This window comes from Epinephelus moara, chromosome 21 (assembly GCF_006386435.1).
Source record: "Epinephelus moara isolate mb chromosome 21, YSFRI_EMoa_1.0, whole genome shotgun sequence".
Lineage (NCBI taxonomy): Eukaryota > Metazoa > Chordata > Actinopteri > Perciformes > Serranidae > Epinephelus > Epinephelus moara.
The window spans coordinates 31,869,741-31,893,304 of record NC_065526.1 but is presented as its reverse complement, the minus strand read 5'-3'; the positions used below and the strand labels follow the sequence as shown (position 1 = coordinate 31,893,304).

Below are 23,564 nucleotides of genomic sequence, written 5' to 3'. Positions count from 1 at the left end.
ATTCTAATGTAGTGCTCTCAGTTGCGAAAGAGAAAATGTACCAATACACTCAGAGCATTCCACTGGGTGCTCTCACTGTCATCTATAATATCTCTCCACAGAAGAACTCTCACACACTGTCTAACTTGCAAAAATAATCATTTTATTGCAATGTTTCGATAACTAAACCTTTATCAGGCAAATAGTTTTTGACAAAGAGAGGCCCTCTTAGGTAGGAGTGGCTGTGAGTTTGCAATCAGTCACATTACCCACATGCAGTTGGAGGGCATAAAAACCAAATATGAATTCATGTGATAATCTACAATATTATACATAAAGATAGAGAAATAAAAAAGTAAAAACATCCACAAATGACACCTGCATTGTTTGACTGCAATTACCTTTTTGGGAGCAAAATGTTCTAGTAAGGACCCACTTAGTTGCAAGTTTGCATTCTTGCATTTGATTATTGTCATGTTTATTTTATGCAATTTGTACCCAGTGGCATTTTGGAGGCCTTGTTGTATTTATTATTAAGTTTCCTATCTGTGTAATGATGCATTATTCTGCAAGTTAGACGGTGTGCAGGAATTTTTCTGCAAGTTGTGTTCTGCACATCCCTGTCCTATGCGCCTGTTTGAGAATAGATTTTCAAAGTATTCTTCTGATCTATAACATCTTAACCACTTCATTATCTGTGGAGCAGCTCCAGACTTTTTACTTATGACATCATAAATTTAGCACTCTAGGTTTTGGATGTTTACTAATAGTTATGGACTGTCTTAAACCATAAAAATAAAATGAATGAATTATGAAAATGGATGTAGTTGCCCTATTAGTATCATACTTCTCTACATTTGCAGTTGCATCTGTTACACAGTTAAAACAAAGGGAAAAGTCCTGATATATGCAACAATGGAACAAATGAAATAAGATAAATGAGCAGCTGCAGCAGAAGCGGCAGGTGTGTTTGCAGGTGGGCAGAGGTCCACTGCGAGAAAGGATATGTGTGTATACCTTCACTGACTGTGTCACCCCCATCTTGAGCTAATAGGGATCCATGCTCTTTTGGAGTTAAAAAGTAACACACAAATAAGGAATATTTCCTTCTTTATTTTTTATCCAACTACAGAGAAAAAAAACACATCTTATAAATAAGCATTTTTTACTCAAGGATGTCACTAAAGAGTTTCCGCTTTTTGGACTCTCCGGTCTGTATTTCCTGCCAGTGGGCTCTTCTGTGGACGAAGTGGGAGAGGGCAAATTTGGCCCATACATGGCGAGCAAACTGATCTGACCTCAGCTGGTTTTCACTTGGCACTGGAAGGCAAGGGGAAATGAGAAAGGAAATCAAAACATAAATTATCTATATTAAAGAAATATATCCAGCCACTCCTTAAAGTCAGGATTTATGTAATGATTTATATTACCTAGTTCCTGTGCGATGTTCTGCCTGTGACTGACTGACGCACTGTTCCATATAGCCTCCAGCACCCGACTACCCAACCTGGAACAGGCCATCTGAACATACTGGCCCTGAGAGGACAAATAAAACAGAGAGAGAGTGTGATGACGTCTGTTGATAGTGTTCCCATTCAAACAGAAAAGTCAACAGCAATGTTATAAAAACTTAAAACTATCTTTACATTTATAAGGTTTTGGCTTTGTTCCTGGTTGATAAAGGTCCAGTCTAGTCTAGTCTAGTCTAGGCAATAATAAACATGTATGCTGAAGTATGTTTAAATGAGTGGAGATTTTCTAGTGAAATGTGATTTTAAAACTTTTTATGTACAATACTGCAATGTTTCTTTTCATGTGTCCTACTACACAACTATTTAACGTTTTAATGCATACTTGAGATATTTTTGATATGCATGATATATTCGATGCACTGTTGTCTCTCTACTTCCTCTGGGATTTTTGTATGAGTGTGCATTGTATGCTTCCCCACGTGTTAATTGTTTCGAGATGTTAATCACCCTGGGCCACACGGATGGTTAACCACATCTGCTGTCCACTAAAATAAATTTGTGGTGTGAAGTGGTGATTTCTAGTTGCCTCACACCTAAATGTGATGAACGTAGCACCACCCTCCTTCTAACACAACTGTATTCATTTCATTAACATACTCCATGATGACAAATGTTCAGCAACAACCATTTTCCATAATGAAGACGGGACACTGGAGGGCTAAAAATAGATCTTTGATAGTTAAAAACTAGGAAAAAATGCAGGTTTGGAATGTGGTTCTTTGTATCAGGTCTGACAGTCACCCAGGGGAGTACTTTCTTTTAAAATTATTTTTGTATTTGTATTTTTTATATCTATTTATTTTCCTGTATTGTTTTTTTTTGCATTCGTGCATGTGTGGGTAATTGTTTTTTCTTTATTTTATTTTTTTTTCATCTCTTTACTTTTTTAAATTCCTCTTATGTTGCTGTACAGGAAGGTGGAAATACTGAAAGAAGAAAAATCATTATAAACCATGAATTATATTAGGCAGGACCTTGAATATGAGATGGAATCAGAGATATTTTTCTATGACTCCAAAATTACGATTACATACCTGTACCATAACTGTTGTTGTTATCTATCTTTAGTTATCATTGTATATCAATAGTTTGTTATTCTGATGTATCACTGGGTGACACACTTAGAAAGAAATGTCATCAGTACATGAGCTTTGTAATGAGTAAGATACATGAAATGGTATGATGACAATAAAAAATATTTTTTTTTTTTAAATGTAGGATTTTTTTTTTTTTTTTACTAGACGGGAATAAAATGCATTGGTGCCCTATCAGACATTCATAATGCATGATATTTCCCCCAAACTGTATGTCTAGCCTGTTGTCAAATTATAAGCAATGTCATTGGTTGAATTAGTTGAGCGATGTGTGCAGATTCCCAGAATCCAAGCCAGACAGTGGATGGCTTCAACGCAAAAAGGGCTTAGCTAAAAGTTAACTAAAATGATTTTATTTTGATAGACTAAAATTAGGAAGGATAAAAATGAAAAAGTTGACTAAACCTTAAAGAATTTCTGTCTTTAACACAGTTACAAATGCCAAATATGTTCCAGTTAACAGTGGGTAGTAATAGGAAAGTAAAGTAGCAGTAATCCTAGGCAGTACTCAAAAGGTCCTGGGTTCAGCCTCAAGAGCAGATGTGTGTTGCGCCAAAACGTCACTCTGGATAAGGTTATGAAGGACGAAGTCAGAAGCAACTACAAGAACGTCTTTGAAGTAAAGGCCTGTTGTATTCAGACACAGTGCTATAACAGTGTTGGTCGAGTGCCATCAAGATTACAACAGTTTCAGTACTACTTTCACACCTTTGCAAAAAATGCATGATTGTTTCATTAAGCACCACAGTCATGATGTCACATCTGAGCTAGTCTCTGTTCAACCTGTTTCTGTAACTTAATGTAGTGTCTCATTCAGCATTTCTTTCATGAGTCTTACTGAAAAATTCAGAATGTTCCTGGGGTCTACTTTTTATATTTCTAGACAAACTGGCAACCTGGAAGTTCCACCTTCACTTTGGGTTTCTATTTGAGCTGCAACAATTAGTTGATTAATAGGTTAGTCAAAAGAAAGAAAATCAATCACCAATCAATCAGTATTTTGATAATCAATTAATAGTTTTAGTAATTTTCAAGCAAAAGTAACAAATATTTGCTGGTTTTAGCTTCTTAAATTTGCGAATGTGCTGCTTTTCTTTGTCATTTATTACAGTAAATGAAGAGTCTTTGGTTTTTGGAATGTTGGTTGGACAAAGGAAGCAATGTGCAGACGTCACTTTCAGCTCTGGGAAATCGTGATAACTAAATGCTTCATCGATTAATCCTGAAATAAACGGTAGATTCATCAATAATAAAAAAAATCATTACTTGCAGCCCTGCTCTCTATTAGCTTAAATTTTTATCTCCTCCCGAAGGAAGTGTCTACACAGAGACTGGAGGCATATCTAAAACAGTTAGGAGAAGCAGCAGCATTTGATATAGAGCTGCAATCTGTCCCGACAGTGAACAGCAGCAGTTACTGTGAAATTTAAGCCTTCAGAGAGTATAGAATTATCAGTATAGAATATCAGCAGCCATATCCATTTAGACATCTAAATGGATATGGCTGCTGATATTCTATACTTCTGGTATTGTTAATGAATCCCACAAAAAGACCAAAACCAAGACTGAGCTATATCCGATAAAATGTCAGTTAAATGTCAGTGGAAGTATTTAAAACAGGAACAGGAACTGCTAAAAGTAAAAATTCTCCTGTGTGACAGCTTCCTATTCTGTAATATTCTTATAATGCTCGTGTAGTCGTACCTCCAGTCTCTTGAGGATCTTGCCTCTCCCCTTGTCGCTGGATGTGGCGATGAGTGCCTGGAGGACATGGCTGCCAGAGGGGTCACAGGCCAGCGTCAGGAGGTCAGCGGGGGTCAGAGTGCGCAGGCTGCTGAGTAGGAGGGAGCGCTCCTTGAACTTGGCCAGCGCCTGTACCAGCCGGGAGCCGTGGTAACAGATGGAGGACAATGGGATCTAGACATGATGAAGAACACCAGAACGGCACCTCACTGAACATTAATTCAACATCAATATGCTGCAGGGTGCATTCATTTTTCAAAGGGATGTTGTTTGTGGTGCAGTGTTGCGCTAATTAAACTGAAATGTCAAAACTACAATTAAAATGCATCCCCAAATGATTTCATTAGACTGCTGTGTTGTTTACCTCTGTCTGTATGTTGCCCTCTGCTGTGTCAGAGTGGTAATACACCTCATAGGTGGTCAGGGACATGAAGAGAGGCAGGCAGGTGACGTGTCGCGAGCCGGGCTCAGCACAGTGGAATGCCTGAGAGGCAACACATCAACAAGGATTTCATTACCAACAAATCAAACATTAAGCAGCTTTATTGTGTTGTTATGCACTTTGGATTTCAGTCATAAAAGAGGGAGAAATAAATAAAAACAGGGGTATTGTTACATTGATTTAAGACCCAGGTGGACCATTACATCTCAGTTACAAACACCCCTTGATGCTTACACGGAGAAGGCACTGCACCAACTCGTCCTGTTTCTCCTCACTTTCTGCGCAGCTCTCGGCCAGTTGGACAATCACACCCATGTGGCCTGCGGCTAAGATGGCCTCCACGCCCTGGATCAGCTCATCAAACAACCTCAGGAACTACGCAAAGAGAGAGAGAAAATGGAGTCATTCTTACAATTACAAAATCCTGACTTTTATCCTGCACCATGTGACATGCAGACGTCATGACGAACCAGTTTGTATTTGGCCGAGGCGGCGGTTAGCCTCTGTATGGGGAAGTTGGCGATAGAATGGAGGGCCAAGTCGACCAGCTGACCCTTGAGGTGGTTCTTATAGAGATCCCGGAGAAGGGCCTTGTGGGAAAGCTGTATGATCGTCTCAATGAGGTGACTGGAGGCCTGATCCTTAAGAAACACCAGAAGAGGACTAAACAGCACAGAAACAAAACAAACAGTTAGATAACATGCTGTCGACTAATCGACTCATTCCTGGTCAAAAGGAAAATGGCTCAAGGGTCGTCTCTGACCTCACTCCTGGAGCTGCGTTGCGACTTGTCAGGTACTCCATGATGCGTTTGAGGAGCTGTTTGCAGAGTTTCGGCCGTTTCCTGTGACACACAGTCAACATGGTCTGGAACACTGCACTGGCAACAGCATCTGTCACACTCACTAGGAAGGAAAACACACAATGGGAGAGAAAAGTTATATTTACTTTCAGTGATTTTCATCAAAACACATTGTGTTTATCCTTGTGGTCTAATAAACAAATCCAAGACACAGAGTGAGACCAACTCTGCCAGTCCGAAATTAGCTTATTACAGATATATCAATGTGGGTGTGTATGTTGGCAGATAAGGAACGAGAACTTAAGAAGTTATTTAGAAGCAGTGTCCCTATTAACAAACTTGATTTTTACACTCTAAAAAGTCTCATTCAGTAGATACATCTTGGTCTCAAAAAATAAATAAATTAAGGGAGTTAACTTTAGAATGTTGGAATTTTTTTAAGCAGACACTCTGGGGCCAGGCTGTCAGATTAATTTAATAATTGTTTAATATCATAACATTATTTAACCAATAGAAAATCTGTAAAATAAAATGTTAAATAAGATATTGGGCAAAAAAACAAAACGTTAAATAAGAACATGAGAGCATGTAGGAATAAAATAAGAGGTTAAATAAGAGCTTTAAGTTTGTCCCCATTCTTAAAGATATGGCCCAAGCAGCATCCCGTTTATTAAAGACTGGAATTTGTTTCAGTTTCACTTTTCCAATCTGCACTGCCTTACCAACAAAATATGGGTTATCAACCACCTGAACGTGACCTGACATGCAAACCACAAACTCAATGCATTACAGTAGCACAGTTGTCAGGACTGAGGACAGAGACATGACCTCAGTGTTCCTGCCTGTGTGTGTATGTGTATGTGTGTGTGTGTGTGTGTGTGTGTGTGTGTGTGTGTGTGTGTGTGTGTGTGAGAGAGAGAGAGAGAGAGAGAGAGAGAGAGAGAGAGAAAGAGTAACAGAGAGAGGGGTAGGACGGAAGGTGTACTACAGCATGCAATGTTTATTTAACTTATTAATAACTTACTCAGGATGCTGCTTTGTGACTTCTTAACATTCTATATTTTGATATTTTTCTTGTAAGCTTACCCAGCCTGCTGCATCACCACTGCTACTATTAACTGACAAATGTACCTTTAGTACCTGTGGGTCAAACGCACATATATGGGGATTGTAAATCATTCTTCATAAAGTTATTTCCATCTCAAATGTTTTGGGGGTTGCTTTAATATAGGTAGAAAAAATACTAGATGTCCAAAATACTGTAACACACTTTTTTCCTTTGGTAAGGAGTTGGATGTTCAGTTTTTCCACTAAGTACATTTTGTTTCCATGGTTATTAGAGGTGAGTCCGTGTACACGTGTTTGAGATCATAAACGGTTATGAAAAATTAGTACACGAAAAACGTTTTTTAATTGTTGACTAACTGTGATAGACTGTGAATAAGACAAGAAATGGTGTGAGACCGGGTTTGGCAACAGGTCAGTAGCCTACGTGCTCCGTTCTATTAAAATGGCGCATTTGTTAAGGGGGTCGTTCGCCAGTGGGCTACAATGAGTACCAGGCCACCAAATCACAGCATCCACAGTCAGAGGACACAGAATTGTTCGTGCTTCTACGCACGGTGGTGAAGTGGCGCACATGACTCATGCTACGGACGGACAGACGGACGAGCAACGTATCACAGTGCCAGCTTCTACAGGCTAGCCATAGCTTACTGTCAGGACTCAGGGACCAGAATTCGAGATGGCGGACCGTCGGAATGGCGATATTTTGGAGTGGCGGCCTGTAACCATTGGTTAAATGGCCCGTTCGGTTGGTATTCGGAAAACTGGGGCTTTACGGGTATAATGCAACAGCACCACCCAGCGGTGAAACCCGTGTACACGTTTACACGAAAAAAATTACCCACTCTAAACGTTTAGTGATTTTTGTACACAAACTCACCCCTAATGGTTATAAGCATTGGCATTATCACAGTTAACCATAGACTGTAAATACACTGTGCTAACCAAGCTAGCAGCTATTGTTAATGTGTGCTCCACCCTCTCGTCCACATTTGGTCACTTATAAAGTCACCATTTCTGGCTGCAAACATCCAAGATGGCAATGGCCAAAATGTGAAACTCGGGCTTCAAAACCAATGATGTCAGAGTGGCTACGTCCATTATTTTATACCGTCTATGGTTATCACCACTAACTGTAGATCTGTGGAACAGTGTGAAATCTGTGGCGGGAATAAAATCCGTAACAAAGCACCAATTACTCATTCAAGTTATGTTTTTTAAAGGTTGCAACAGGACCAAAGCCTGTGGAGGATTTCAAAACTGATCAAGTACACATGCGGACTTTTGGACATGAACAATTAATGCAATTTTTTCTGATAATTACAGAGTAAAGGCAGAAAACACTTGTACCAAAGTTACTACACGCTAAAGCCCTTATTTACTCCTGTACTCACAGTGCATTTAGAGTCTAATTTTAGAATTGGCTTTATGATGCTTGTAAAGCTTATAATCAATAGTTCCAGCTGTGTCAGCCTCCATCACTTCCAAAGCAGACTGAAAGAGCTGCCCATGTGGTCTCTCTCTCCAGTTATCCAGACACTTTTTGTTCTGTTTGCTGTATGAAAAATGCGGAGTTGTTTTGTCCCTGTGCAGCAGAGTTCTCTTTAAAGCCACTTATGTTTCTCCACAGCATGTGCACTTGCCCCGAAGTTATTTACTGACCATTTCATTTTGTTTTGATAGTAAAAACTGCAAGGTTGGATTTATCATTTAAATTCTAAACACAATCTAGACAGCACAAAAAAAGCAGCCCTTGAGCACTTCCCCTTTGACTCTCCTATGAGTCCTCACTCGCATTTAAAAGGCTTAAATGTTTTTCCGATTCCAAAAAAATGCCAGCGCAGTCAGCAGATAGGAGAAGAGGGAGGCAACACTGCTGACAGGGTTTGTTGACTTGGGCATGTCTGCCATATTATTTGAAATACTGGTTCTCCCTTTTAAAAGATCATGGGGCAACCTTAATTCAGCCACTGTTAAAGATGTTTAATGCGCACGTTATTCTTTTCTCTGACCATAATACAAGTTCTCAGCTATGATAAGCAAGTGCTTGGGTTTGAATACATATGACTCACGATTAACGTTGTCCATCAAGGTCTCTGTGAGGCTTTTGAGCTCGTACCAAAATGACGTTGGAATCTCAAAATCTGTCAGCTGAGGAGCAACGTTGCGTTCTTTTGCACCTGGAAAAAAACAAGAGTAACAAAAGGCAACGTGAACACAAGCTTGCAGATACAAGCCTCTGAGTGTGTAGAAGTCCCAACAGAACTAGCCGAGACAGAGCATGCAGACCTAAAGTTTTATTTTCTTCCTTGATTTCTTGTTGGGACAAAATGGAGACTGTGGTAACTACCTCAACAAATAGATTAAACCACTTATTTTCTAGGATGAACAGCCTCTCAGACAGCTCTCTTTCTCTCTGTCTGGTAAGGGTGGATACGGTCAGTGTTGCCAGACACTGAGCAATGCAGGGTCACAGACTTTCAACAACAACTTTATTAGACCAGGGGTTTTCAAACTCTGTGAGGCGCACCTCAGAACTGGGGCACAGGAGAGATACAGAGAGAAACATGAGGCGAAAACAGTGCATGAGGTCAAAGGGACAGATGCATGCTGCTGATCTAAAATCATCTGAAAGTCACTTACTGCTTATTGTAGCCTGGCCGCTGATTCTGCCCGCTTAATAAGTCATCGCAAATACATTAACATAAATTCACTTAGAAATCATGGAAAACATTCGCTCCTTTTAATTCCAGGGGCCAGATGTATAAAACTCTGTGTAGACTCACAGCTTAAACTGTGTATACTAAGGCAGAAATTCTGTCAGATTTACAAAGCTGTGAATACGCCTTATTCTGTTTTATAAATCTTAATCTTGTGGTGCTGGGCGCATATCCACAAGCCTCATCTCCACTCCCAAAGTTTGCCATAACTGAATGTAGAAAGACCTCTAAACATACATTTGCACATCAATACTTGTGCCCCTCCACCAGTCAGTAGACATTGAAAATTACAGTGCAATTTCACTGACTGTGTCTCATCGGTGAGGTTCTCTAAGGGTACCAGAACAGGACACAACTGTGGATTTGTAGCACCTGCATCACTAATTCACTACGTTTCTGCAAACCATCATTTGAGTATAAATCTCAATCAGCATTATAATGAAACGTCAGAGGGATGATCAATAATTTGTTCATAGTGCTCATGTTGAAACTGACTTCACAAATTGCTTCACAGGAAAAAACTAAACAATCATTAAGAGGGAGATGAATGTAAATAACAATGATCATAAAATTCATCACTTGTAATTTCAAATTAACTTTATAAATGCGCCTTTGATTGACATTTTACTGAGTAATGTGTCGCCTTCAATATAAATAAGACAATGAGTGAAATTGGCGGACAACCTAAAAGCATGTTATCTGTCTCCTTATCACTTCATTCGCAGCTATCTCTGAAACTATGTGTATATCTGAAGAATGGGAAAGGTGCACATATTCTCACCGCACGTTCTTCCTTTATAAATACCACTTCATATGTGGGAAAAGGTGTATGCATGGTATTTGTGCATATACACTGTTAATGTATCTGGCCCAAAAACCTGGCTGAGAATCATCAGGTTTTTACCTTTGCCTCTGTATCACAGTAATCCAGTTATAGCAGTCTGTACATCCCCATGTGTACTGTACAAACAGGAAAAGCTATTAGCTAAGTTGGCATACTTTTAATGCTGCCATTAAAAGTATGCTGAAAAAAGTTGTTGACTCCATGGCTCCATTAAAACTTTCTGTTTACATCCCCAAATGGCCCCAAATTATCTGTACTGTAGCTCTAAAACTTAAGCCATAATTATCTACCAAATAGAAGTTAGACAAAGAATAATAAAAGCAGTGAAAGTGACAAAATCAGGGGTTGGGTGTGGAGGTACTGAATTCTGTGTGAGTGGGGCCCACAGTGTCAGATTTGGAAACCCTCTATGTTAGGCCAAGAAATGAGTATGTGTGTGTGTGTGTGTGTGTGTGTGTGTACCTGGACGGGTCTCAGTGCGTGGAGGTCCCAGACAGCCTGCCAGCACATGTAAAAGTGTGCGGACCACGTGTGAGCCATGGACATGTTTGATGAACTCTGCGCTGTTGTCTCTCACCACCTGACTTAAAGACAACACCTGGGCCTCTAACACTCCACAACTCTCCTCCTCTTCTTCTTCGTTATTAGGCGACTCCTTCTGTGATGACTCTAAAAATGAATGGATCCAAATGAGACACACAAAGCTGAGTTGTTATTTACCTATTTACTACAGAAGGTTTGACATTGCTGCTTAGAAATGAAACATGTAATCTTACCCATCCACTTGGATATCTGTCTGACAGCACTCTCCACTACATGGCCGCCACACCGGTCACATGAAACCGCCTTAAACTCCGACCCTGATTCTCCCCCGAGTTCAGCCAGCACCTCTGCAACCTGGTCAGAACTGCACAGTGGCAGCAGCCGCTGTAAAGTGATGCTTCCTGTGCGGTCCATTGCTACCACCGCCGCTTTCCCTTTAACTTCTGTGAGGACATTCTCTACAAACATCTCTACAAAAGAAATAGAAAGAATAACAAGAGTTAACAGAGATCACACACAGGCAGTGTTTGATATATAATGACAAATATTAAATAATCATCCTCACCTCTCTCCTCATTGTCTTCAAAGCCTTCACCGAGTCTTTCCCCAACTCTGCGGAAATAGCCCACACTCAGTGCATCCAGGCGCTTCCTGCCACCATCTCCCTGACCCCCTTCTCCTTCTTTACCTCCCCTCCTCTTCTTCTCTCCTCCTTCTCCATCTCCACCAGGGTGTCTCCTCTTCTTTTCTCCCCCTTTCTGCGGCTTCCTTTCCTCTGGTTTAGCCAACATAGCTTGGAACTTATGACATACAAGCAGAATGACTTGGTCTTGATGGAGAAGATCCTCGATCTTCTGGCTGACATAGGAACAGACGAGGGGAAAACATTAACTGATCGTTAGGTTTTGATGGTGAAGTACACATTCTCTAGATTTACCAACCAGCACATCTTTATCTACAGTTAAAGTGTACATTAATGTTACTAAAATATCAGGTTTGGATGCTAATACCATTTTATGCAATGATATTACTGATATGATGCTACAGCTACACTGAGTTTTGTTTACCTACGAAAAATTATTTTACATTTATCATTGATACAGGGTCAGACTGTATTTGATAATAAAAAAAAAAAACATAAAACAAAGAGGACCAAACTTTATTAGAAATTAAACATTAACCTTCCTTAACTACAACTGTCACTGCAAAGTAGTCAAAATAATGAAGAGGAAACACCTTCTCTGTAATCAATACATTTCAGTGGCTGTCCCAAGACTAACAAATAGGATTTACTGTATCAGTTGGGTACCTTATTTGTACCCTAGAGTACTAGTACCGTAGTATGCTAGTGCTATTCTGTTTTCCACCTGCAAATCTTACCTAACGGTGTGATTGAGACCAATGTTAAGGGGGGCAAAGTTGGAAATTATATATAAACAAGAGATTTGGGTAACACCAATGTATGCCGAATTTACAACTAGCTACTAATGATTCGGACAATGTTATAATTCAGGTTTTACAAGGTTAGCCTGGTGGCGATAAGCGATGAAACGTCATACTGACATATTCTTGAAAAAGGGGTTTGGCTGAGAGACCCTGGCTGCATAAACAAGACAGTAGCAGAGGAGACGTCCATGCTAACTCTCTTGACACAACCCGGCTCGATAGTTTTCGAAACAGTCGGATATCTTTAGCAATTTTTTTAGTACATTTATTGAGACATTCGGCGTAACTGGTGCAAAATATGAAACGATAGAAACACAGTTCTTAAAAGGTAAAAAAAAGAAAAAGTGTAGTATAACTCACGTGTGAGATGTGTAGACCTGACTGAAGTGTGTTGTGGACGCGTAGTGATGACGTAGTGTTGGGCGGTGCCTCCTGACGTCTTTTTTTCCCCTTTCTTTTTTCTTTTTTTTTAACCACCAAAAAGAGTATGGACTTCAGAACTTGCTTGTCTGTTTTTTTCCTTCCGAAATTATTACGGTTATTTATTATTTTATTTATTTACTTATGTATCACGTCACTTTTGGGGCCACATATCGTATATTTGTCGATTTTATGTCTAGCAGGGACAACACATGTAAATTAGCTGCTTGCTAAATTTGGTGCAATTACTTTTAATTATGTGCTGTCCCCTGCAAAAATAAATAATCCCCCTTTCTCATAAAGAAACAAACATCAAGTTCCCATAGGCCTACTATTTATAAAGTTTACAAAAAATGTCCTTTGAAAGCAGTATACCACTGTAAGTTTTATCAGCTTGCTACCTCCAAACATAGTTTGATAGAGTAAATTTGACCTGAAAAATGTTTATAACTATCTCAACTACAGGTTTCTCTGAAAAAATATGATTTGTTAAACATGCAGCAACACAAAAAGGGAGGGTTTTTAAATGCCACTACATACAACCTTTGCAGCTGCAGTGTTATTTTTAATGGACCCATCCAGGCTACTGTAGTCGCTGTGTTGCTTTCCTTGTGACCTAGCCCACAGTTTCCTCCATGAGAATGACCATTATTCCCAATTAGAAAAACCTAATACCTCATGGGCCGTTATTGAAATACACTTAACCTGACTATCACTTTTAGTTCATTATCACCTATTTACAATATTGCTTTCAGCCAGTTAATAAATAGGAGTGGGCAGATCCATCCCCAAATCTGACACTACCAATACAAAGCCTAGTTTTGAGTACTGAAAGCCTATATGGTCAGTCAGGTTGATATAAAATCGAATCCATCATATGTTACATCACATCCTGAGCACACGACCACTCTACATAGAGCTGCAATATTTGCATTTCTGCTGCTGTTGTGTGCATGTGCACAGCGATGACCTCTTTGGTTCAGACGACTGAAATAATGAATATTTGTTATGTATCACTGCAAACAGTCTTGTGTTTAAACATGCATGTGATTAAGTAATTAACAGAAAATAGGAAAAAGAAACGCCTCATGTTTGGCAAAGTATTTGATGTACACGTGCCAAAACCGAATCACTTGATGTATGCAGAATATTAATTGTAATGTCATAAACTGCAGTGAGCTTTCATTGTAACCACCAGAGGGCAGCATGGTTACTCTGCTCGAGGGATTAAATTACAATGTTCACCCAAAAACTCACATTGGTGGCAACGATCAGAGGTGTGGACCTGTCCGCAGGGCATGTGACTCAATCATAAAATGACCTGCAACCAGACTTTAACACCAGTGACTCGTGACTTTATGAGGGCTTTTGGCATGAAAGACCTCAGACCTTCCCCATGCACAAAGCAGAAGAACCTTGGTGGGTAACTGCTGTGTATTAAGCAGAAAATAGACAGCCATTTTTCAATTTGTAGGCCCATTTCAATGTCACGGGCCTTTGTGTTGGCACCCTTTCTGCATAAAAACATGTTTCATTACATGGTTAATATATGCCAGAAGAGTTTGGGCTAAATCAAACAGAGTACTCTTTGGATTTTATTCTTTCATTTAAAACAGGTACATGTATCCCATCTCTGCTTCTTTCTACATATGTTGTTGTTTTTTGTCATAATTTCAAAAACAGGCTACATTTTATTTTATGTACAGTTTTGACACAAAGCAAAGCATCTAAATAAGTATAGATTAAATAAATAAATACATTTTACAACTCTTATAACTATACTATACTACTAAATGATGATGGTATGTGTTTGCTCTGTTGCTGCTTACATATTAAGATCTTAAATTCGGTCAAGAGGATGTACATGTTTAACACTCAGAATCATAAATTCAGGACTTTTGACCTATGACTTGCTTTGGCTTGTGAAATGACGACACCTCTGCCCCCTCTGTGACAATAATGACAGCATTAGACTTCCTCTAGAAAGCAACATTCCCCTGGCGACACTTTATGTTTGGGTGGGTAGTTACATGAATCAGAGGTGAGGCAAGCTGAGAAGTTGTCATTTCTGATCAGAAGGGAAACACAGGACGTGTAATACTTTCCACAGGTAAACTGCAAGAGCAGAAGAAGGTGGAGTATTTTATATGATGAATGTACTAAATGGTTTTAAAATGCTCTCTTTACAATGTCCACTAATGAGGTGTATCCAGGTAAAGGTTATTTATTAGATCTGCACTCATTATAAAGAAGGTGATGGAGATAAAGGGAAGTAGATGGTTTTGTCACCAGTCTTCACCTCATGGATTTAGGGACAGGAATGTCAATCTGTTGGGTATTTGCTTCACCACTTTTGTCCAGATTGAAATATCTCAAATGATGAAATATTTATCTATTTAGATAAACATTTCATTTGATAGAGATATTTATGTCCCTGGTAATCCATCTAGCGTCATCATAAGATCCAAATTCCGATTTGTTCATTTTTTAATTTTTTTTTTCTAAATACGTCAAACTAATGACACTCCCATCAAGCTGTAGGAGAGAACAGGGCTTTTCATCACACTTTTTGCTTTCATTTCAACCCCTCAAAACTTTATCCAAAATAGAATCCCTGTCAGTGTATAATGGAAGCCTAAAATGTCAGGTAAGAATGGAGTGACCTTACTCTCCTTAAACTTATTCTGTGAAAGGATATGGACTGTCAAATACATCTTGTGCACTTGTGACATTCATCTTCATTGGGGGGTTGGTGGCATGGAGCCTATCCCAGCTGACATTGAGCAAGAGGTGGGGTACACCCTGGACAGGACGGCAGACTTTAAAGATAAATTCAACATGTTTAATTTCATACAAAGGGAGTGTTTCTAGTACCTATCAGACAAAGTTAGGTCTAATGTTTGAGATATATACCAGCAATTTTGTCCAGTCCTCAATAGAAAACTTCCTCCTGGGTTCTCAGACTGAAAGTCAGTCTCTCCATTACATAGATATTATAAACCAAGTCAATCCATTCATAAATACTAGGCATTTCTTTTTTCAGCCATTTCTTGGTTAAGGATTTCTTACATGCCACCAATAGTACTCCAGATGCCCCTCTCCGCACCAACACTTTCCAGCTCCTCCTGGTGGATCCCGAGGCATTCCCAGGCCAGACAAGACATAATCCCTCCAGCATGTTCTGGGTCTGCCCCGGGGCCTCCCACCAGATTGACGTGTCCAGAACACCTCAAACAGGAGGCACCCAGGAGGCATCCTGATCAGATGCCCGAGCCACCTCAACTAGCCCCTTTTGAAGCGAAGGAGCAGCAGCTCTACTCTGAGCTCCCTCCAGATGTCCGAGCCCCTTACCCTATCTCTTGGTCAGAAACTCATTTTGGCTGCTTGTATCCACAATCTCATTATTATGGTCATTACCCAGAGCTCATGACCATAGGTAAGGGTTTGGACATAGATGGACCAGTAAATCAAAAGTTTTGCGTTCTGGCTCAGCTCTCTTTTCACCATGACAGTCCGGCGCATCACTGCAGATGCTGCGCCTAACTACCGATCCATCTCACACTCCATTCTACCCTCACTTGTCAACCAGACCCTGAGATACTTGAACACCTTCGCTTGGGGCAGTAACTCACTCCCAACCCAGGAGTGAACAAAACAAAGAACAGCATATTTGACAGCCAACCCTGAGGAGCATCCCCAAATGTGTTTTTTGCTTGCGACTAAGCTAACAACCACATGTTGTAGCCTAGCTTAGCTCAAAAACTTCTTAAACTATAGGTCTCCATTTGTATTTTTTATTGGTAATTATTTTATTAATATTATAAACCAATTGTGTAGAAGAGAAACACAGAAAATCTGGATGTTTACATTTTGCCATGAAAAACACTACAAGCTCTCTCACCTCAATGTAAAGTATCTTACTTCTAGAATGACCCTGTGGGTGACCTCTGACCCCAGTTATGAAAATTTCAGTACCAACATGTTTTGACAGCATCCTATAGAGAGCGAGATTTGATGAATGTGACACCCAACCTCATTCTCCACTTTGTGTTTCTGATTAGCAAATGTTAGCATGCTACATCACAAACCAAGATGGTGAACATAGTAGCCTCAGAGCTGTATACCTGCATATAATGATCATGTTAGCCCTGTCATTCTGAGCATGTTAGCATGCTGACGTTAGCATTTGAGAGCTGCTAACAAGGCTGTAGACTCTTAGAGAGTAGAAACAACCATTGCTTAAATGAACTTTCAATACAACATAAGTAAGGAAATCATAACGCTTTTTGTGCACAAATAAAGCCTAAATGGAGACAGCAAAAAGCTTATGGGATTAGAAAAATATGGAAAGTAATAATAAATGATTAGATATTGGTCTGCTCTTTGTAAATTATTAAGTACTATTCAGGAAAGAACATGTTTCCTGTCTATAATGTGTGCAGAGATAGCCTAGTTTTGCCTTTAATACTCAGAGGACACAGTGAACCTTACATGCTCAGTCAGGATTTGTTTTAATAGCGCGAGCAGGAGCTTTGGAGCAGAGAGGCAGAGCAACAGATAAATCATTTGTTCACCAGCAGAGCTCCTGTTGGCTTTGTCTGTTTGTGTTCATCTCCAGAGCAACTGCGGCGCATGAATCAGCCCCCGCATGGCAAACTGTGAATGAACACTGCAATTGATTAAGAGTCACAGAGACGTACGCAGACACATTTCATCACAGCGTTGTAAAACACACACAGCTCTTGATGTCACAGCCTGAACCTTGATATGAATCATAGAAATCAGAGCAACAGCAGTCATTTCCAATGGTAAATACTCCACTCCTGCCTATTACAGGAGAGAACAGTTCTTTAGAGATAATAATAAGCTTTTAGAAATTCTTGAGAGTTATCTTTGGTTTGGCTGCCTGTCAAGATATAATCAATTTTTTTGTGAAACAGGGTTAGAGGTTACATTAGTCATAACAATAATGAAAACACTACTGCAAATGCTTTGCCCTCTGATATTTCAAGAGCTGACCTTTTTAACAAACACCCTACATTAGATGATACATTGCAAATCTGCATTCTAGCGATGTCGGAAACCACACTTGTTTGTTTTTGTGCAGCGAGTTAGGCTATGAGGATATTGAAACCTCTCTCATGTTTGTCCATTAAATATGAGGCTACAGCCAGGGGACCAGCATAAAGACTAGAAGCAGGGGGAAACATTTAGCTTAAGAAAAATGCTTGCCAGCACATCTTGCTAATTAAGACATTTTATCTTAATTGTTTTATTCATACAAAAACAGAAGTGTAAAAACACAAGTTGTGGTTTTATGGGAGGTCATATGGTAGACTCTTTTTGGGCCCACCTTGCTTCCTTATTCCTATTTTTAGCTAAGACTAAGAGTGTGTTTGAAATTGCAAACTTACAGACTTTGTAACTGTATTCAATCTGTTTGTACTGCAAATTGTGTACTAGGTATATATGGACTTAAGTCACACATTTGAGGACTTAACATTCCACTTCACAAAATCAAAAAGACTTGGACTTTAACATCAGTGACTTGTGACTTCACTTGGATTTGAGCCTTTTGACTTGAAAATACCTGTACCTTCCCCAAAGGCAATTCAGGTAGAGAAAATTATAGACATGTTTCCAATATAAGATGAGTTAAATACAACAATAAAGAACAAAAACATAAAAAATCCCACATGTTGTGGCGCTATTTAATTAATAGTGCTATTATGCTATGTGAGTACGTGTTTGCGTCACTTTTTGTGAATTAATTTCAGTCATACTTGTTTTAAAAAACTTGTTTTAACTTGACAAACTTTAAAAAGGCTCCATGATTTTTGTAAATTAAATGTATTATTACTGTATCGTTAGAATTGCATTATGTTCATCAGAGAGCGTATTATAACTTGTTTAAGATTTGAAACTCAAAGTTTAGGACTTGGGGATTGACTTGGGACTTGAGTGCAAAGGCTGGAGACTTATTTGTGACATGCAAAACAATGACTTGGTCCCACCTCTGCCATTTTCAGCAGACTGTCCAAACTGAAGTATACTCAGGCAAAATGTCTTCTCTGCATTATGGCTGTATTGATCACTATGTTACCGATCCAAACTACAATCTTGTAGATGAAATGAAAGTCTAGAATTTTCACGTTTTTCACATTTGTTCATGCTTGGTTGCTGGCTGGTGCCAGAACCATCCCTCTCACAGTCTGCCAATGAACAATCTGAAGAGTCACAATGCATTTTGGGGGTGGTTGAGTATGTCCAGTAAACTCATGTCTCATACTCAGAAATTCTTGCTAATCTAGTATACTTTGGGACAATTTTTGTGTATGTTTTGCAAATGACAAACTATTCCTTTAACACCATATGAACCTTCAGTTTGTGCCTATTCATATTCTTCTTTTATCCTATTTTTTAATGTAAAACAAGTCATTTAGTAGTGTATGTTGCACCTCTGTATGCTTCTTTGGTCCTCATAAGTTCAGAAAAGGTCAGAGGAACTTGGTTATTATTTAACAGAGACGTGTCAATACAGCGCATACCAAAAATATTCTCCCTGACACTCCCTGACGCAGGGCCAATCCTGCTGTACTCTATGTTTGCAGCACAGTGGTGCTCATATTTTGTCCACTTATGATGAACAACAGCAATTGATTCCTTTATTGGGTTTTTTTCACCGGTTCTCAGTAAAAATTTATATAACTTTTCTCCCCAATCGTAATTTGTCTCCCAGAGTCAGGAAGTTTCCTTTGGCCCGCTGCTGGCTGTTTGGTTTCCCACGTACAGTGTGAGAGCCCAGACCCAGTCCCATCTGTTATGCTCAGATACTCAGCGAACCCGAGTCACCTTTATGTTTCCTCTCACGCCCACCGCTCTGCAGAAGCCGCAAATGTTGTCTGTGTCGTTTATCACACCGGTGTCAGGCCAGCAAGATGAACAATAAGACTGGTGGTCTGCATTTCTCAAAATACAAATAGTCATGACAAAATGTAATGTATGGCTCTAAGCTACAGTTCTTATAGAAAATGATTTTTACAAATAATACTGCAGCAAATGTATAAATCAGTTCCTTACTTTTTTCTTACAAAGGGGTTTGCTCAAAATGTTATTGCAGACATTTTAACTTGCCATATCAGGAAAAGCTCAGGTGTAAGTAATAACATTAACAATGGCTGTGTTCCATTTACGAGCCCTGGTTTGCCATTTTAGTAAGCCACCATGCACGGTATACTGGAACTGGCACACGTGAAAGGAATTTAGCAATCATTATACTTCCTGAAGAGTAGTAACAGTCTGACTAAATTCTAAACTTTATACTTTACAGTATTCTGCATATGTTTAATGAAAGTTAGCCTGTGCCTTTTAATGACTTTCAGTCGTGTCCTTGTTGTTGTTATACTGACGGGATACTCAACTTGTTTTGCCCGGGGGCCACTTTTGCAAAATGACAGGGGCCAGTTCATAAACAAACATTAATAATATTTGTCAGCATATTTAACAAATAAATTGCCTGTTTTCAATTTGTCTTTGTTTGCTGTCTCTTCGCCAAGAGGCAAATCCAGTTGCAGCAGCCCTGCACAGGTCAGGTGTACGCAGGGGTGTCTAAGATTCAAAGACATTTGGGGCTTAGCCTGAACCCCCATCAGGGGGTCTCCAGGATCCTCCCATGACACTATTTTTTGATAACAAGCACTATTTTAATGCTTTTTTGCACTGTTGCACCTTATTTACATTCAAATTACAAAAACAGGTGGGCCACCTGGCACCCTACTGCAGGCCAAATCCGGCCCATTGGCCAATTGAGTATCACTGCGATACTGTTTACCGTGTGTTTTGCCATCCTGCGTATCTCATCTAAAGGATTCTCCCCAACTCTGACCCAGACTGTTTGACCCCCGCTGTGTGGCAGGAAATAGTAGTTTCTTCTCGGGCTGACAGACTGAATAAACCGCCACCCAATACTGAAAACATGACTTAGCACATGTAGTGCAAATGCAGTTAACTCTAATAATGTATTGTTATTATACATATGTGGAGGGGTTTAGCCACATATGGTATGGATACATACATGGTAATGTCAGTTGGTAGACCACTTTGGTCCTGAATGAAATATCTCAAAATCTATTGGATGGATTGTGATTGAATTTCGTACAGACATTCATGGTCCCCGGAGGATGGAGCCCGGTGACTTTGGTGGTCCCCTGTTTTTTCAGTGCCACCATGAGGTCAAGTTTTCATGTATTTAGCTGAATGTCTTGAGCAAACTATTGGATGGATTGCCATGAAATCTGGTGTAAAAACTGTAAAAAAAAAAAACGTGCACACCCCAATGTCCAGTTGAGTGGGTGCTGGACCAAAGAAACAGTAGAAAACAAATAAGTACGCACACCAAGCAGCTCCCTATATTGCTCTTCCTCAGACTTCTAAACAACAGAAAGTCACCATCTTAAAAACCAATAGTGTATGTACCACTCATGTGACATACCATACCTGTTGTCAATAAATTTATAATTAGATAACAGCAAAAATATATACATTGCACCCCAACATCATACCAGGGCTACTCTTGACAAATACAAAAGGGGAAAATACCAGCATATATAAATTATGTATCCCACACATTAAGTATTTCAAAAAGGTCTCTGGTTAAAGAGTCATAATATATACATCCAACAAACACACCTGATATGCTACAGTTGCTGCAAATTGTGGGTCACCAGCAGCATGATGCATTACAGTATAAGCATACATAGAAAATCAGGCCACATGCAGAAATAATGGTACATGAGAACTTTTCCTACTTTGCCAAATGCTCATGGTCCCCAGAGGATGTTTCCTAATGACGTTATGATCCCCAGACTTTTCCTCCAGCGCCACAATGAAGTTGACAACTTTGGTTTTGAGTGAAATATATTTACAGCTATTGGAAATGCTGTGGAATTCCATAAAGCAAGAACAAGAGGAGTTTGGCACAAATCAGTCAGTGTTCTTTTGCATCTGTTCTTTCATTTAAAATGTTACATGCACACTTTCTGTCTGTCTTTCTCCATGTCACAATGTTGTTGTTCTATTTTCCTGTACCATTATATAATAGTACAGTACAATATTTTCAAAAGAGGATGTACGTGTTTAAGACTCAAAATCATTTGTTCAGAACATCTGGCATATGACTGTCTTTTGGCTTGTGAAATAACGGCACCTCTGCCCCCTCTGTGACGATAATGACAGCATTAGATTTTCTCTGGAAAGACATTCCCTGGAGGCAGTCTATGTTTGGGTGTGTAGTTACATGAATCAGAGGTGAGGCAAGCTGAGAAGTTGTCATTTCTGATCAGAAGGGAAACACAGGACATGTAATACTTTCCACAGGTAAACTGCAAGAGCAGAAGAAGGTGGAGTATTTTATATGATGAATGTACTACATGTAAATGGTTTTAAAATGCTCTCTTTAAAATGTCCACTAATGAGGTGTATCCAGGTAAAGGTTATTTATAAGATCTGCACTCATTATAAAGAAGGTGATGGAGATAAAGGGAAGTAGATGGTTTTAAGCCATACATTACCTCATGGATTAAGGGATGGCAATGTGTTCATGAGCAGATTATGAGACAATGGGCCCCTGGGCACAGACATGCAAAGGGCCCTACCACCTCTCCTACATAGGAGCAAGACACAAATACTTTGTGGAGGTTTTGCCTGTCTTTGTAGTCATTATGCATCTGTTTGTGATTTTGGGTCTCTGTGTGGTCATTTCGAGTGTCTTCCTGGTAGGTGAACGTTAATTTGAGTGACGTTTTGCAAATGAAGGACAGAGGGCCCTCTGAAACCCCTAGGCCTGTACCCGATAGGCCCATTCAATAATCCATGAATCTTTTGAGAGTTTGGTCTACCACTTTTGTCCAGACTTAAACATCCCAAAAATTATTAAATCAATATACACTGAATTTGGTAGAGATAGTCATGCCCCCCAAGGATGACTTGGAAAAACTTTGGTAATCCATCCACTGCCATTAGATCCAAACTCATATTTGTCCAGTCCAGTCAAGCTATAGCCTACTTTCTTTTTAGTCCTAATTTGCCGATGTTAAAATCATAAACTAAGATGGTGAACATAGTAATAGCTATACCTACTTAAGATCAGCATGTTACTGTTGTCATCCTGAGCATGTTAGCATGCTGACGTTGGCATTTCACTCAAAACAACACTGTGCCAAAATGCAGAGCTGATAATGAGGCTGTAGACTGTTGGCAGTTGAAATGAGGATTGCTCTAATGGAGCTAATAAAAAATCATAATGCTTTGCACAGACAGTATAGCCTACAGTATATAAAGACAGTCAAAAGCTTGTGGGGTAAGAAATATTTGGAAAGTAATAATAAATGATTAAATTCTGGTTTGCTCGTAGTCAACTATTTACATCTACTCTCAGATAATGACAATGATATTCAAATGATTGTGGTAATCTTCTGACATTTCATCCAGCTCCATCAACAGGTTGAAGGTTTGACTCTGATGAAGACGCAGCTGGCGTTGAAACGTTAGTCACAAATAAATTCATCACAAGTGATCTGAGTGCTCCAGTGCTTTTCTTGTGGATTCTTCCACGGGGTGATTTAGGTCGAAATTTCAGTTTGTCCAATATTTAGGCCTATGTTTATGAACAAATACCCGCAGAACAAGCCTTAATACAACAGCCTCCGCTGTTTCTTTTGTTCAGCGTCAATTATCAAGTGTAGCATGCTCACACAATAAACTACGGTGATAAACATGGTCAACATTTACCTGTTAAACATCAGCATGTTAGCATTGTCATTGTGAGCATGTCAGCATGTTGACATTAGCATTTCGTTTAAAGTTCTGTTGTACCTTAGCACAGCCTCACAGAGCACCTAGCATTGCCAATGCTGTAAATCTCAGCTGGGATGACG

The 23,564-nt window shown here is 39.5% G+C and overlaps 1 protein-coding gene across 1 annotated transcript; it reads right to left on the bottom strand.

Moving 5' to 3' along the window:
* Nucleotides 1–1,072: 1,072 nt before the first annotated feature.
* Nucleotides 1,073–12,619, bottom strand: LOC126382997 (nucleolar protein 9). The gene is made up of 12 exons (XM_050033335.1): nt 12,571–12,619; nt 11,330–11,622; nt 10,998–11,234; nt 10,684–10,890; nt 8,730–8,837; nt 5,554–5,695; nt 5,261–5,453; nt 5,025–5,165; nt 4,713–4,832; nt 4,310–4,522; nt 1,410–1,515; nt 1,073–1,299 (listed from the first exon to the last, which is right to left on the bottom strand). The coding sequence occupies exons 2-12, from the start codon at nt 11,553–11,555 to the stop codon at nt 1,145–1,147; spliced, it is 1,848 nt and encodes a 615-aa protein (XP_049889292.1). The 5' UTR covers nt 11,556–11,622; nt 12,571–12,619; the 3' UTR covers nt 1,073–1,144.
* Between the last annotated feature and the right edge of the window lie 10,945 nt (nt 12,620–23,564).